Source organism: Archocentrus centrarchus, chromosome 14, assembly GCF_007364275.1.
Source record: "Archocentrus centrarchus isolate MPI-CPG fArcCen1 chromosome 14, fArcCen1, whole genome shotgun sequence".
Lineage (NCBI taxonomy): Eukaryota > Metazoa > Chordata > Actinopteri > Cichliformes > Cichlidae > Archocentrus > Archocentrus centrarchus.
This window is the reverse complement of record NC_044359.1, coordinates 31,921,733-31,939,138: the sequence shown is the minus strand read 5'-3', so window position 1 is coordinate 31,939,138 and position 17,406 is coordinate 31,921,733. Positions and strand designations below refer to the sequence as shown.

Below are 17,406 nucleotides of genomic sequence, written 5' to 3'. Positions count from 1 at the left end.
GGAGAAAAAAAATTCCTTCCATAATAATTTCATTGTAACTGTAGGCACAAAAAGCCTTTGCATAGCTTTGTGAAGCTCTGCCTCCATACAATCCCATGTGATAGGCCTTCATATTAACTCATCAACTTCTGTGACATGAATTAACCTCTCTATGATTTTATGGTGGCAGTAACAGAACTATGCTGAAAATTTTACACATCTATGATTTGGTTTAGCAGACCCAAAGAAAGGTCAGACCAAACCTACAGCATTTACCTGCTATGAACAAGAACATCAGTATCACACTACATGTTGCTACCACACAATTAGGAACACCATCCGATTAGCAAGAAAAGGTAACATATCAGGAGTGTGGTGTTCAAACATCCACTCAGCTAAACTGCAACTGAGCAAAGGCACTGAAAGTTACAATAACCTTGAAAGACACTGCACATAACCTCTGACCCTCTTTTTAGGGCTCAGCGCCAAAACACCGATCACAACTTAAAATGTATTTTTAGACCAACATTTATCATTCTCATAAGGTACACAAAGCTTTCAGGGCTTGGATAAGACAGATAAATGCTTAATAAAGATAAAGTACAGGCTTGAGTGGATCAGAGTTCTCATTTGAAGCTTGATTTAAACACCAAAAGTCTATTTTTTATTATCACATCTTGAAAGTCAGCAGCACTCTAGATTGACTCCATAAGCTTCCTGCTTCCTCCACCTGACCTGCAAGCAGCTGTACTGGTATTATAGCAAAGGTGTGGCAATTTAAAGCAAGAAGTACGTACAATCCAGATAATACACCCAAAAAACAAACAAACAAACAAAAAAAAAACCAGACTAATAATAGCAATCATATCAAGGTGTGCCTCGCAGGGGAAAAAAGAAAAAATATTGAACAGAAAAAAAGTAGTCCTGGTCCATGAAGGGTTGAGCCTCAGCCAAAATTGGCAAAGTCATTCAACACGTTAGATGTATTGCTATCTGACACACCACATGACCATTTGTACAACCAGCCAACACGATATCTTCTTGAGGTTAGATACTACTTTCAAATTAACACGATCGTACAGGGAAATAAGGCGGGTGTAGAAGTTTAAATATATTTACTGCGCCGCATGGTCGTGGTAGGTAATTTGAATAAATCGATTCCGCGGTGTCGCGACACTAATAAGAGTAACTATTACATTTCGGTATCAAACAATTGCATTTAAGGTACTGACAGTGAAGATTAATGCCAACGACAGCGATAGCTACTGCGAGAAAATGAACTCTTTTCCTGCGAATGGGGTCGATACTTAAGAGAAACGGTTAACACGTCACTACGACCTATTAGCGTTATTAATATGCTCCATTTACGTATTGCAGGATTAAAATAACGAACAAGGGCGGGTAGCCAAAGTGTTAGCAGGAATGCTTGATGCTACTAGCCAAGATAAACGTCATCCACCCTGTCAAGCTAGTTAGCATAGCTCCAAAAGCTAACTTAGCTTGCTAGCAATCGCAAACTTGTGCTGAGTCTCTGAAGCGACAGTCAGTCTCGCAGTGATTGCGACTGAAAGATAAACTTTGCCAAACAATTTAACCATTCATTGATCTACGTACCTGCAGGTGCTCCTGAAAGCGAATAGGCAAGATCTGAGCCATGGCGGTTCCTCTCTCACTCTCCTCCGGTCTCTTCTAATGCTAACAAACTACGGCTGCTTGTCTCAGATCCTAGCCGGACAGCCAGGAAGTCTCTAAAGTCAAATTGGGAACTAATTCTAAGCCTTGTTTAAAACGTGTTGTCGGTGTGGCTGTACTTTTTTTTTAAATTCCTTCCCTTAACTGTTTACTTGCGGTCTTCCCCGGCTAACGACTGTCACTACACCGACTCCCCGGACCTGCAATGGCGGTGGAGGTTGGTCAGCAGAGAAAACATCCCGGAAATGGAAGTGAACTCAATAAGGCGGATGGATACGTATTTGCACTTTTAAAAAAGTGAATTGTGCTTTGTATGTATTGCAATTTGTTTGGCACATTTATAATATTTAAAGTTCTCTCTGAAATATCAAAACGGGACACGGAAACTCGACATAAAAATATATGAGAACAGGTGTAAAAGTGGAACTATTTCTTTCTGTTCGCCCTTTGATTTTTGCCACATCATTCGTCTTTCTAAATTAACGTCATTCCAACGCGTTGTGTAGTGGCTGTACACTTGTTCCTGTCAGCCAATCCGATCACAGATAACTGCCACTCACTCGAACTAGAAATTCAACTTTATTTCAAGTACAATGTGCATGTATACAGCACTAAATCGGTTTACATCACGCGTCAAATGCTCCAAGTCTTTCATTTTATATTATATATTTTCTTGATTGCATTTTCTCACAAATTACTAGTCAATATGTCGTATTCAGTCAACATTCCGCATGGTTCACATTAAGGGACTAGATTTTCGCTACAGTGTCAAGTGTCCAGTCTCAATTTTGAACTTGTCCCTGCATGAAAATGTCTATTTATTTAAAGATAACACAAAAATCAGGCACTGGGTCACAATTCAACATACACTGCTGGTTTTCCTCAGTAATTATTCTTCTTGCATATTTCTTTCTTTTTTTAATTTTTTAAATGAATGTGTTCGTGTGCCTGCGCTCACCCAGAAATCTACACCTATGAATTCACATGACGACAAGAACCTGTTTTCAATAATTTTCCAGTCTGAGGAATTACATTTGCTCTGTATGAAATGTCGTTTTTATAAAACATATAGGCTGAATTTGTATGTTTTGGTCCGAAGCATGCGGGTGGTGTCAGCATTCATTTCAGTGAGTATTCATTTCCCTTTTTTACATCCACAATTTCCGTTGGCAGAGGATGTAACCGTATTGCTCAACGTAAAACTGAATTCTGGGAAAGCCATCTCATAAATGAGCTGACCTTTCAGTAGAAATTTCATTCTGTTGAGCCAGCAATTATTGTATATGAAGAAAGAGACACTGCAGGAAAAGGAGTGGGACTGCATGTATTAGTCAATCACATGTCAAGATGCCTAGATGCAGTACCATGCTCAAAGATTTCTGTGCAAAAAGCATGTTATGCCCCTCACATTATTGTTCTTCATCCCTGAAGGCGGGCACTGAACAATTACAGAGTAAGCAAGTTGTGCACATTAAAAAACAGGATTCAACATATGTGTCACAACTAACAAATGTGTATGTATCTACTTTGAGAATCCTAATAAATATATCTCAAAAAAAAAAACAAAAAAAAAACAGGATTCAGTGTTGATACACCAAGATTCGTGAGATTCACACAATGAGTTACTAATACCTAAAAAAAAATTGTCAATAAGTGGGAATGGCCTAGGTTCCTATATATTGGACACCCTTCATTGCTTAGATTCCATCCATCTTCTAACCTAGCCTGTATTTTGATCTGATCACATTTGTAGTAGCTGTCACTGTCCGCACAACCATATTTGACCACACACACACACACACACACACACACACACACACACACACACACACACACACACACACACACACACACACACACACACACACACAAATGCATAAACCAGCCTCACTGTCAGACATGACATTTATAGTTTTTGCACTCCAGAGAGCACAAATGAATTGAGTTCAGTGGAGACTGCTGAGATGCAGAGGATGTGTGTGGCAAGGCTTTTTTTTTTTTCTGGAATTGAATTGATCAACTTTGTTTGTCCAAGTCTAATAAAAGAACTCATCTACTTATCATGTGGGCATGCCCCTGGAACAAACCAAGCATGCAGTTTGCTCACTTCTCTATACTTTCAGAGGCAGAGTGGAGTGGAGGCTGTCCTGAATAGACCATTCAGGCTGCTGTTGCCATGGATCCACAGGCTGAGGAAACCCAAGACAGAGAAGCCATGTGTGTCACGATGAAAGAGTGGCCTTCGGACTCTCAGCATGTCACACTGGCCTGCTGAGGGTGAAATTATAGCCGCAGGTTTCATGCAAAATGAAGGGCAGCGCTGCTAGTTCTGCCGCCTTTGCCCTTGTCTTTTTATTCACATTCTCTAATAACATGTCCCCATCCCTCTTTACTGAAGCTCCTTCCATGTGACAGAATGAAAGGTCAAGTGTGGTCCACAGAGGAGCAGCCATGCTTGGACTTAGAGATGTATGTGTAACTGGATGCAACTTACAAAAAGGTAACTGTCTCCTTTACAGATTTCTAGACCAGTAGTACACTCCAGTGCTTTGGCAAGGATTTAGGCACAGATGGGAGCTCAGTGTCTTCCTGTGGCCGGGAGGATCCCATCAGGAATGACAGAGAGGAACTGACACTCAGATCCGGAGCTGAGGTTGAAAAGCTCCTCTTCTCTGTTTCTTTCCCTTTCCTCCTCCGTCTCCTTGTGCCACTAAAATAGCCAGAGGTTAAATGAAAAACACTGTATGTACCTCTGTTTTGTTTTATTGTTTTTTTTTGTCTATAATTTAGTTGCTTCTAGATTATTCCAGGTGCACAGATGCTAAATAATGCTTGCACTAATCATCTTGAGCCATCATATTTTCATTTCATTTCCACTCATGCACTTTAGTCAACATGTAGTATATTGTAGCCTAACCTTTGAACAATAGTTCAAGGGAAGTTACTAATTGACTGTGTGAGGGCCTTTGCTCCTCTCAAACACTCAGCAGTATAGTTTGTCCCTCGTTACAAATGCCAGTCTAAATCAGCACCAGCAATATCTGGTAATATTGTCACGAGATGAATGGTGAAGCAGTGAAAGTGTGGACTCGTTGCACTCTCAGTACTAAAAATAGGATTCCAGAATTACAGCAGGCAGGTAAAACAAACAAACAAACAAAAGCCACACAAACAGTTTTAGAACATTTTATTGACTTGGCTTGTTATATTTACGAGATTATTAAGTAACAATGAAAAAATTTCCCCAGTATGTCAATTAATTTTTTAAGACAGTTTTCACTGAAGACAATTTACTTGGATTTTGTCGCCACCTAGTGGACTGAGGCTCAATTTAGACATTTGAGACTTTATCAATATAAAGTTTTAATTTGTTGAAGAGTTTTGCCCCTGTTCTCATATTTAAATGAGACACCATCAGCTGTACACATTCGGTGCAGTTTGACATGCACCTTTAAGTATGACCATATAATCTGAACAATTAAATGCTAAATTACTGAAAAAAGGCAGTGAGAAGGATTGGAAACTGAAACGTATTTAAATAGAATGAGAATAAGAAGGACTGCTGTCATTCCTGGGGCTTCTGGTTAAGTCACTGGTTAGGGTGCCTATGACATGGATGCAAAAGGCATCACCAGTCAGGTCCCAGATCCATTACTGGCCATCTGGAGCATATGTACATTTTCCCACTGTGTGTCCAATAGAGGCAAAAAAAAATTCTGGCAGTACAATATTCTGGTTATCCTGACCCCCTAATATGGTAACAAAAGGTGGAACTTGTGTAGCTGTGTTATGACCAAAACCCACGCATACAGTAAGTCCCTCACAGCATTTGAATAATTTCCCTGTTTAAAGTTGTTATTGGTAGTCTGGCTCTGTCCTAGCACTTTTAGTTTATCCTGAATTGCAACATGGTCTCCACTAAAAATGAAATAACTTATCATCCTTGTCAAAACCTCCCCAAACTCTTGCAGATCACTTCACCTCTGTGATCAGTGGATTAAAACCATCAGTTTCCCATACAGGGATTATGTCTAATCCTGGACTAAATATTTTTTCCTATTGTGGTCTTCATTGACTTTTTCCTTTTAGTCTAGGACCATGCTTAATCCATGAACGGGAAACCGGCTGCAGATGTTTTTTTCTACTTTTATCAAAACCGTACTGACTTTGGAAAGAGGACTGCAAAAATGTCTAATGTAGAGGAAAAGTGTTCAAACGGGAAAAATTAAATGTGAAGGATTTACTCTCTAGTCATGCTGCACACATTCGGCAGCCACTTTATTAGGTACACCTGTTCAGCTGCTCATTAATACAAATATTTTCCAGCCAATCACATGTCAGCAACTCAAAGCTGCCAGCAGCTCATCTGCATCGAGGTCCGAGAGCTACTCTTCTGCATAACTTGTTTGTAATGACTGGCTGACTGAGTTACTTGAAATAGTCTGGCTATTCTCTGACATCAAAAAGGCATTTTTACCCAGAGAGCTGCCACTCGCCAGATATTTTCTCCAAATCATTCCCTTTAATTCCTAGATATGGCTTAGTGGGAAGTTTCCAGCAGATCAGCCGTTTCTGAAATACACAAACCAGCCGGTCTGACATCAACAACCACGCCACATTCAGTCACCTTTCTTCCCCATTCTGATGCTCAGTTTGAACTTCAGCCGGCTTGCTCGAGCCTTGAGTCGACATGCCTAAATGCTTTGAGGTGCTGACATGTGATTGGCTGATTAAATATTTGTATTAATGAGCAGTTGGACAGGCGTACCTAATAAAGTGGCTGCTGAATGTATGCAGCATGACTATGGAGTACTGGACTATAAAGTACTTGGTGCTATGCTCTCAGATTATACATACTTGTGTTTTCTGATGCATATAGTGTCACCTGTATCATTTTGATTTTCTCAAGTTTCAAACAAATCCTTCACATTTCATTTTTGTGTCTGCACACGTTTTCCTCTGCAGTTCTCTGGGTGAAAAAAAACTTGATGTCAGAGCCAGACTATTTTAATTTCACTGAAGCTGACGGTTGGTCGCTCTCTCTGTAGTCTCAGCAGCCCAAACATAATTCTCATGTGAGCAGGGGGCAGCTATCGTATGATTAAAATCCTCAGTTCGGTTTGTTGAGATGGCACAGAAAGTCTTCGTACTCTCAGTCCACAGAACTATGCAGCACAGTCATTACCCATAGACAGAGTGGGTGTGCTTAAATGATCACACAGATTAAACATTTACTCCGCTGTATCTGAACGGGAGGAGCCTCAGGAGGAGTTTTTCCGAGGAATCAAAATAAATATTCGGGCAGCCAGTACTCCCACTGTGGCACCTGATGGGAAAGAACCACGCCATGACATCAAGTAGAGGTAAAATATTCAAATGTTTGGCATTTTCTTTGTTTTTCAGCTCTAGTTTTGGATCACTCTGCTCTGTGTTGTCTTTTTGTTCTATATAGTTTAACCTTGTGTGCTCTGGTTTTTCTATATTCTGCACATTTTACATGTCATTTCTATGTATTCTACTGTAAAGCATTAAGGATTCATTTTAATGGAAAGCAGCCGCTTAACAGCGTTAAAATGATGTAAACTAATGAAGTACACCTTTTAAATTGGAAGCACAAGCTATCATTCATACTTCCAGTAGCTAATTATAGCTTTCCCCAGACTTAGGGGAGCTTCGGGAGCTCGTCTTTGAGGATCACTGTGTCCTAGGTCATTAAAAATAAAGTTAAGCAAGGGGTAAGCAAACAGTAACCCATTAACTGCACTCAAGTACCTGTTAGTATACACTGTTCAGAGCTGCATGAATATGTCCTGAAAGCTGGATTTTCTCTGGTAGCAAATGGTTTAACCATGCCATTAATCATGTTTTGTTTATCATAGTTTGTATTCATTTTACTCTGTGCCAGAGAAACAAGGACTCTGTGTAACTGACATATTCAGCCACAGATAAGGAGTGTTGTAGATAAGAGGACGGCAGCACTTTAGTGTCAGCTTTACACATTGCAAACAAGTTAATGATGAATAAACCCAGTAGTTTTTTTTAACCAGAATCTAACATTGTCTTGTTTAGAGCAGATTAACAGAGTATATTCTTGCTACTTAGCAACAGTCTCACTCTTAAAAACAGGACTTCAGTAAAAGTCCATTTTCTGTCATGGCTATTTCCCTACTAACAACATATACATGCACTATATGGACAAAGGTATTGGGCTGCACCTCTTAGTCTTTGAATTCAGGTGTATAAACTCAAGCACCAACTGTAGCCATCTCCTTACAAAGATTTGTTCCTCTGAATTTAAGCACGGTACTGTAATAGGACGCCACCATCGCAAACAGGCAGTTTGCAATAATGGCGGGAAGAAATTTCACAAAGTGGAAGAGTATATGAACCACAGGAACTCACGCAAAGCTACAGCGCGGGGGTCGCTTAGTAATGAAGTGTGAGGGCAGATCTGAGTCTGGGACCCTCAGAGTGGAAGAGTATGTCCACACATCCTGATACTGCAGAACTGGAGGAAAACAAACTGTTTCAGAATTTTTCCAATAATGTTACATATTGTAAGTACATTTAGAGATGCTATATGTGCTCAGTGTTAGCAGTTTGTGTGGAAATATGTAAATACATTTAGAGAACTACTTGTATTTTGGGGCTCTAGGTATATAATTTAAGCACTTTGTTATGAGTTCATTGTCAAACATTTGTTCATAGTGACAGTTAAAAGCAGAATTATGCCATTCAACTCACTTCTGAGCAGAGGAAACTTTATTTACATAAATGCTGCCTGGATAGAGTCCCAAAATGCCTTCCTCCACCACACCCTTGATAACAAGCAGAACAAGAATGAAAACAAATTACTGATAAAATCCTGCTGAGTGTCAGTTTTGCTGTTCAGATTACAGCTATAAAATGGCACTGATTCATGTAGTATAATGTCATGCACTCATTTTCAGCCATATGGATTTTGAATTCCTGCTTTTCTTGAGAGCACAGAGACTGAAGATAATCCCACAAAGTCCTGTTTTATGATGCCTCTGCTGATACACTATTCTGCCAAAAGTATTTGAAGTGATAACATCTGAATTCAATGATTTGGATGGGTGAGAACACTTTTGGCAATAGCATAGCTGACGTCACCAGCCAAGTACAGCTCTGGCTGTTAGGCTGATGCTTCAGAGTTTAGTACATGAGAACATCTCAGATGTTTGGAGCTGCACGTTCAAATAAATGTTACACTCTGTTCTCCATATTACTACAAACTGTCATCTGAGTAATGTGCCTATAGTGCCAATAGTGACTGATAATTTACATTTGATCATTTTGTTGTAACATTGCTTCTTTGCACCAAATCTTAGAAAACTTGCTAAATCTTTTGCACCAATGGCAAACAGCTTATTCTGTTGACTGTCTGGTGCTGTTGATTGGACCAGATGATTAAAGACATATTGGCAATTTCACATCTTATCAGGGGCTTGATCAGTGTGTGAACAAACCATACACAACCACAACAGCCCGGCACCTCCTCCTCATGCTGGTCACACCGCTGTGGGATGGCATCCCATTCTTCAACCAGCCTTTGTCTCAAGTCGCCAGCGTGGTTGTGTTGGTCACTCTGGCACAGATGGCTGATCCCGCAAGTGTTCAGTGGGGTTGAGGTCAGGACTGCAGGCAGGCTGTTGCATCCTCTCCACTCCCAAATTCTGGAGGTAGTTAAATAAACCCCGCTCTTTGGGGGCGAGCGTTGTCATCGCGGAGGATAGAGTTTGGTCCCAGACTGGAGATATGAGATTTCCACTGGTTGAAGAACCTCATCTCGGTTTCTCTGCTCTGAGATCGCCTCCAGTGATGGCAAACCTGATGGTCAGCACCTGGGGTACCAGAAGTTCATAGCAAGAGTCAATAGCAGAATCAGCTGTTTGGCATTTGAGGAAATTTGGAAAATTTTTCATGGACACAACCCACAAATTCATTTTCCTTACAAATGTGTCACAATTTAAGAGGAAAAAAAACCAAACAAGTATATGATTCATGGAATTTTACCTTTTAAAATTTACACAACCAGTATCATCTTTACTTCATTGTGATTTCTCTTTCTGAAGGTTTGGTGGGTGACGTCGGTTTGACAGAGTAAGTCTGCATTTCATTTGTCTGCATCAATGCTTTTGATTTATTTCAGTGATTATTCAAATTTTACACCCTTGAGTAGGTCAAACAAACAAAATAAACAAAAGCTATAATGGCAACAGCAACATGTGCAACGTGCTACACAAACAGAGCCAAACTCAGTCTGAACAAACTAAATCTGACCTGACAAACAAGAGACAAAAAGGAAGCGTACATGCTGGCTGATCACACTGATTAAGATGCACAGAGGGAAACAAAAACAAGTTATCTGATAAACAAGATGTCATGAAACAGCTGTGGCAGGCAGGCAGGCAGGCAGAGGACCCCAAAGCAGGACTCGAGAGACAAAGGCTCAACTTAAACTGCAGCATTTACTAACTAGAAACAGACAACTTACAGGGCTGGACAGAAGCCAGCAGAATAAATTATACATCTCACTTGAACAGGAACATATACAGCAAGGCGAGCACACAGCAGGAGGAAACTAACGAGGAGGACACAACAAAGAACAAGAGAAAAATGCAGACAATATATACACATCAAGGTGATGAGACAAGTGGTAACAGCTGGGAGGGACAGGCAGACAGAATGACACTAATGAGAACAGAGGAAGCCAAACAAGAGATAAGGGACTAACAAAATAAAGCAGGAAACAACAGAACACGGGGCACAGAAACACAGACATGGAGGACAAGGGAAGGCTGAGCAAATTTAAAACAACAAGCACCCAAAGTCAATATTCAAACACAGAACCCTTAAGGAAAAATATGAAACTCAAAACACTGGGCCAAAGGCCCAGGACCAGGACACAAGACCAACAGTTAGTCTAACAACAGTCATCAAATACAAAATAACCAAACAGCTGTGGCACCTTGACTTTTGGAACCATGTAATCTGTAAGGCTCTGGATTCAAGATAAGACCTACTGTGAGACAATTAAAGTGGAACTAAAGTACACTTTACATCAGCTTCATTGCATTTAATGGAACTGACTGAATGAAGGAGTAAAAAATGAGAAAATCACAAAAGCAGCAGAAACATCATGATTGCAGTTCTCTCTGCTTAAATTGAGACTCTTAGAATTTGACAGTGCACACAATGAAAATCACTTACTGTACATGAGAACTTTGTTTACCATGAGATTATAATTGAAGTATGCCTCTCCCTTTTTTTTTTTTTTTAGGAAGTTTACATTTAATCCTAAAGAGGGAATAGACAACCCAGTGATGGTCATCACAGATGATGCAGGTATCATATTGTTAACCTCTGTGTGGCAGCTGTTGAGTGCTTTTGCAGTCTGACAACACTTCTGTGTCTCCTCTGGCTCAGACTCTGTGTGGACTCCCATCCCACGCATGTGTGTTCTTAAACGTGAGGACGAGGAGATCTACGGCTTCCATCTGCGTGTTGAGAGGGGGCATCAAGGACACATAATTAGAAATGTGGTGTCAGGGGGGGTTGCAGAGCGTAGCGGCCTTCGAGATGGAGACAGACTGCTAGAAGTTAACAACTGCTATATTGATGACGTGCCTCACACTGAGGTAGGACGGCCCTTCACAATCAAACAGAAACCACAGAAACACATGGCTGTCTGACTAGATCTATTGTTTTTTTCTAAATTCATAAATCAGGTGGCTAGGAAGATAAAGATGAGTGGACACCAGATATGTTTGTTAGTGTTGGATGGAGAGGACTATGAACAGGTTGCATCCCGAGGTCTGGACCTGAAAAGTCTGGCCAGAGCCCACATGGATGAGAACTGCAAACCACCCAGACTTTGTCACATCACTAGGGATCCTGACTCAGGTCTGGGTATCAACTTTACACCTTTGGAAGGTAAAACTTCTCCCAGAAATCACAAGAAGCCCAAGATCTGAGATCAGCTGTGTAGGCTGAAGTCTTTGCAGTGTTACTCAGATAGCGCTCCTGTGTGTGCTCCGTAGGACAGAGAGGCCGCTTTACTGTGAGCCTGGTGGCAGGAGGTGCAGCTGAAAAGGCAGGGGTGTGTAAGGGAGATCGCCTGGTGTGGATAAATGGAGCAGTGGTGTCCAATCTCACTCACTCTGCACTCAACAAAATGGTTTGTGGGCTTTTTTGTGATTAACATTGAGAAACACTCCCAGAACCAGTTTCCTACTTACAGTATATTGCACCTCAGAACGGTGTAATGAATAATGCATGTACCTACCAAATGCGAATCAAAATGTGCACAAAGAACACCATCACATAAACATCGTCAAGTTATCTGTTGTCTGACAATAATATCTTTCTGTTGTAGATGAAGAAATGTGGCGATCACATCACCATTCTAGTGATAGACAGTGAGAGTGAAAAGAGGTACATGCAAAGGAGGCTGCCCATCCTGCCCAGCATGGCTATTCCCCATAAACTGCCTCATAGAGCTAGAAAGCTCCACCTGATCTCTGCAGCCGAGGGCTTTGGTTTTCTTCTACGGCTGGAAAAAGTGCCATCGGGACGCACATGTGAGGATGTAAAAATTGCACAAAACTTAATCATTCTTAATGTTTAGGTCTCAAACAAGCTCGGTTTATGCTTAATGAGCAGATCATATTCTGCGTGAGATGACCGGAGGCAGTCGTGCAGAGAGGGCAGGTATGAGGGATGGAGAGCTGCTGCTGGAGGTCAATGGAGAGTCAGTGGAATCACTGAAGCATGAGGAGGTTGTGGACAGAGTGAGACTGAGTGGGCAGGAGGTCTATCTCACTACCATCACTCCCCAGGGGCTAGAGTTTTATACCCAGGTGGTCATCACTTACCAGATACACTTCTTTCCCAAACACACTTTGTTTTTTATGTGTATATCCAGTGGTGCATCCACTTGAAAGGCATGCCTAAATGTAACATTTTTGTATCTGTTTCTTTGTTTTCTCTCTACAGCTGGGTCTGTCTCCTCTTCTTTTCTGTGAGGATGATGCTGCTGACAAAGAAAAGGAGAATATTGTACCTGCTTCTGCAGAGGAGAACTCACCAGCAAAGGAAATGGATGTCTCGAGTAATCTTAGGCTCTGCTCTCTCCAAAAAGGGACTCTCATCAGTCAGGTTGGATTTAAAGAGGTTTTTTGCATAAAAACACACACACACACACACGTATCCAAAAGGCATGCACTTCAGTTTTGCGTCAAATGTTGTAGATTTTTCTCTGCCTTGTAGGTGGCTTCTGAGGACTCTGGACAGAGTGCTGGACTAGCTGTGGGTGACATAGTGATGAAAGTCAATGGACAAAATGTGGAAGAGAAATCTCAGGAAGATGTGACTGTGCTTGTGGAAGAAGAAGGACAATTTCTTTCATTACTAGTCACAGATGAGACAAGCTACAAAAAGCTGACAGAGACTGAAACACCTACCAAAGATGTCACTCACACAGAGGTGACAAAAATGATGAAACAAATAGGATCAAATTTGTATCCACATTTCTCAACTCATCAGCACGCACGATTTTTAACCGCGTGTTTTTATTTGTATCTGAGCAGGAGGAAGAAAACGAGATCTCAGCTTTGTGAGCGGCACAGATTTAAAGTTCTGAAGACGTTCCCCAGCACGATATTCCTCATGAGGAGACTTCAATCCCACCTGAACAAAAGAAAAACCTATCTAGTAGTAATGGTTATGATGGACTAGGTAACTGCAGTCCAATCCTCAGCTTACACAAAGAAATCCAATACCAAAAAAAAAAAAAAATCTTAACATGAAAATTATTTTACAGCTTTTCTCAATCGCTTTGGTTCAGTTCTCACATCTGAAACATCACGCTCACCGCTCTTAGTACAGTTCTCAAATCAGTAACGTATTCCCCACCCACATTAGCCTTCTCTCATTGTTTTTGTGCACACTGCTATAGTTTCTACTCAAACTTCACTAGTAAAGATATTTGTTATTGTGTTGATGTTCATCTGAGTCTCACGACTCATCAAAACAGTTTGCACTTTTGTCAGTCAGAACTCTCGAGCTCTCTTTCCTTTATTCTGTCCAGCACTGCATCAGTGTGTTCAACCGAATGACTTCAAACTTTTTTTTCCAGATATGTATGAAAGCAAGGCCAGTAACACACTGTCAGTGAAACTGCCCGGCAATTGAAATTAAATATGAACATGTTCTCAGAAGTGTGTGTCATGTCACTGCTAATTACACACAAGCAGACACTATACATATGCACTCCCCAACCACTTTATTAGGTACACCTTGATAGTACCAGGTTGGCCCCCCTCACCCTCAGCTGCATCAAGGTCTGATGCGTTGTGTGTTCAGAGATGCTCTTCTGCATACCTTGTTTGTAATGAGTTACTGTTGCCTTCCTATCAGCCCAAAGTAGTCTGGCCATTCTCCTCCTACCTCTGACATCAACAAGGCATTTTCACCCAGCGAAATGCTGCTCACTGGATATTTTCTGTTTTCCAGATCATTCTCTTTAAATCGTAGAGATGGCTGAGTGCTCTGAGATGCTCAGTTTGAACTTCAGCAGGCTGCCTTGACTGTGTCCACGTGTCTAAATGCTTTGAGTTGCTGACATGTGACTGGTTGATTAAATATTTGTATTAATGAGCAGTTGAACAGGCGTACCTTATAAAGTGGCTGCTGAACATACGCAGCATGTTTTTTTACTGGATTATCAGTACTTGGTGCTGTGTTCTCAGATTGTATATATTTCATTAGTTTTCTGATGCATATAGTGTCACATGTATCGTTTTGCTGTTCTCGATTTCAGCAGTTTTGTAAAGTTTCAAATAAATCCTTCACATTTCATTTTTGCGTATGAACACTTTTTTCCTCTACATCAGCTCAGCATTTTTGCAGTCCTCTTTCCAAAGTCAGTACGGTTTTGATAAAAGTAAAAAAATACTTTGGTGTCTAAGTCTTAAAACAGTGGTGAAAGGTTTGTATTCACTGATCACAGAGATGAAGCGTCCGACTGACTTTTCATGTTTTGACATCTGTGACAACCAGTGAACGTGCGGAACAAGAAAAACATTAAGAAATATGAATCATAATTAGCAGTAATGCAACATAAAAGTCAGGAATGTTGACTGATCTCGGTAAATCTTTTATGTAACTGATATGGTATGGATATATGGTGTTCCAGATAGCCATCTATTGTTCATCTAATGGATATGATAGCATGCAAACCAGCTTATATACATGAAACAATACAGTTTACAATAAATATAGGTTGCACATTGGCTATTAAACTTTACCAATTTACACCAGTGGAGCTATCAGTTACGTGTGGTAACATCATTTGTAGACTGCACAGATATTTATTTAGCTTACATTCAAACTCTAAAAGTTTACAGTTCTAAAGGTTTGCAGATTTAGTAAGAGCCTCCTCTTTTTTGTGCCAAGCCAAGTATCTGTCCTTGGATAAATGTGAATGTGTTTTTCATGGCTTCAGGGCAGTCTAAGGGTAAACCATTAACAGCCCAAACAAGAGGCAAAGTACTTACAGTAGGTCCTTGAGACCATCCATAAAAAAAACAAACAAACTTGGGTCAGTCCATCTACATCCAAAAGAAATAAGAGAAATGATCAAATATGAAGTTTATAATCAAAGTCTGACCTTTCTGATCTGACATATTAATGACAGGGTGGCGGCAATCAAAGCAAGCAAGCAAAGCAGGCAGTGCTTGTCTAGTGAAATGTAAAAACAGCCATAAATACATACCACAGTAAAGCAATCGCTCTGCTTCCATCTCAAACATGTTCTCCCATAAAGCTCCTCTCATACCCGTTTACATCACTGAGTTTTCTCTGAGTAACCACCTCAACCAACACGTGTGGTCCCAAACATTTTAATACCTTGTTTAGCACGTTAGCAATGAAAGCTCTGATGGTGGAGAGGGGACCTCCTGCCACGTCTGGTTAATGAAAGTTGAACCAACACTTTCAGACTAACATCTCTGAGAAATCACTTGGTTGAATGAATGTTCAAAGTTTAACCACCTTCATTTTTCATTAATATTTAATCCCCCTGTATTGTAATACTGTCACAGTAAGTTCAACATCTCTATATAGGTTAATTAAAATGGAATTAAAGTATTTTTGGAACAATTTTATGTTGGCACAGATCTTTATAAAAACTGTGGCCATCGTGTAAATGATGGTTGCGTGATGCGTTACTTTGTATCTCTGATCAAATGAGTGTTTCTCCTGTTTTGAAGGTTTTAACTGAACCTTTCCATCTACAGCATGTACTTAGATATGGAAAACTTTGGCTTGAACATCTTAACTCAGGTCCTTTTTGATGTTTTTGAAATACTGTCAGTTTTACTCTCCATGTGGCTGTTGGAGATTTTTGGGAGAAAAATGTTATTCATATATGAATAATATAACTCAAAAAAGTGAAACAGTGCAGTTGTCCACCTTATGTTAACATTTCATTTCCAGTTAACACATAAAAAATGTGTTGCGTTTAATTAATTAATTCCAGTAAAGGTGACATGATTATGTCACATGTTAACCTAACGAAATAATTTTGGTTTGTGTGAACATAACGCATTTTAGCTCAGTGAATTAGCGCAGATACCTTTCTTGACCATTAGGGGGCAGTATTGCAACACCGGCCGGTTGTCGATGGGATGACACAGCTGGCCCATCTGAAAAACAGTGATGGCATTCAGAACCTGTGAAGGGAGCATTAAACCCTTACGAGCAGTCAGATTTTTGTACGGTTACCAACACAAGGACTGCAGATAACAGTTAACTTTCATTATTCATTGGCCTGGTAGTTATACTTCAGATTTTAAGAAATATCACTGACTGCTAAGACATTTATTTTGCCTGATGCTTTCTTTGTTTGCATTACTTTTGATAAATGTGCAAAAGCATGTTTTGGTTCATTTAACATTCATAAACTGTTCACTGTTGGTCTCACATTTGTTGTTCTAACACAGACAGTGAACTTCATAAGAGGCAAAGGTTTAAATCAACGGCAGTTTCGGAGAAAACAGTTTCTGCACATGGTGACGTGCCTCATCATACAGGTGTGCTGAGCTACCTGGAAAAAAATTAATGTATCAGTTCATGAAAAGTAAAGTAAAAGACAGCAGGTCTCCACTGCTGTGTTTGCAGCTGCGCTTTTTGCTGATAAGATGGACACACTGCGCAGTTTATGTGGCGTTTTTCCGACTGTGATGTGAATTTCTGCGCTTCACAGTCGGTAAAATGCTGTATAAACTGCGCAGTGTGTTGTCCATCCTATCAGCAAAAAGCGCAGCTGCAAACACAGCGGTGGAGACTGTTGTGGAAAAATAAGTTGAGCCCTGAAACCAAACTGATTTTATGATGATTTATTGAAAGTAAGAATATAACCTTTGCAAAGGGATCAATACAGCACAAACAGTCTTCACACCAGCGTTGACCAAAGAGCAAAATAACCACAGTTCTGTAACACGTACAGGAAAATATATAAATGGATAGGCTCTGAATAATTAACCTACTTGCTGGACCAGGTTCTAGGCTCCTAGGAGGGTTAGGGCAGTGAGTGACATGCACAGAATGAATGGAGTCACGGATAGTGAACACAACAACTGTATTAATAACAATGAAAAAACACAATAGAAAAATATGTACAACACTGTAATAACCCAATAATAGATTGTT

The 17,406-nt window shown here is 40.3% G+C and overlaps 2 protein-coding genes across 6 annotated transcripts in view; one reads left to right on the top strand and one right to left on the bottom strand.

Moving 5' to 3' along the window:
* Positions 1-1,910, bottom strand: part of cltca (clathrin, heavy chain a (Hc)) — a 36,560-nt gene extending 34,650 nt beyond the window's left edge. For 2 of the 3 annotated variants that reach the window (XM_030745521.1, XM_030745522.1), the window contains exon 1: positions 1,594-1,910. In XM_030745521.1, coding sequence (XP_030601381.1) covers positions 1,594-1,635 — 42 coding nt within the window. In that variant the 5' untranslated portion in view covers positions 1,636-1,910. The remainder of the gene's footprint in view (positions 1-1,593) is intronic. The other variant, XM_030745523.1, reaches the window with a different exon arrangement.
* Positions 1,911-6,933: 5,023 nt separating this feature from the next.
* nherf4b (NHERF family PDZ scaffold protein 4b) lies at positions 6,934-14,391 on the top strand. Of its 3 annotated transcripts, XM_030746919.1 has the most exons (12): positions 6,998-7,034; positions 7,332-7,406; positions 9,768-9,795; positions 10,976-11,040; positions 11,122-11,333; positions 11,424-11,628; positions 11,736-11,872; positions 12,071-12,275; positions 12,358-12,554; positions 12,691-12,867; positions 12,964-13,179; positions 13,284-14,391. In XM_030746919.1, exons 4-12 carry the CDS (start codon positions 11,019-11,021, stop codon positions 13,311-13,313), a joined length of 1,401 nt encoding a protein of 466 aa, XP_030602779.1. In that variant the 5' UTR covers positions 6,998-7,034; positions 7,332-7,406; positions 9,768-9,795; positions 10,976-11,018; the 3' UTR covers positions 13,314-14,391. The 3 variants fall into 3 exon arrangements, with proteins under 3 accessions (XP_030602778.1, XP_030602777.1, XP_030602779.1); XM_030746918.1 differs by lacking the exon at positions 7,332-7,406 and having other exon boundaries at positions 6,934-7,034; positions 12,691-12,852; XM_030746917.1 differs by lacking the exon at positions 7,332-7,406 and having other exon boundaries at positions 6,934-7,034.
* Positions 14,392-17,406: the final 3,015 nt, after the last annotated feature.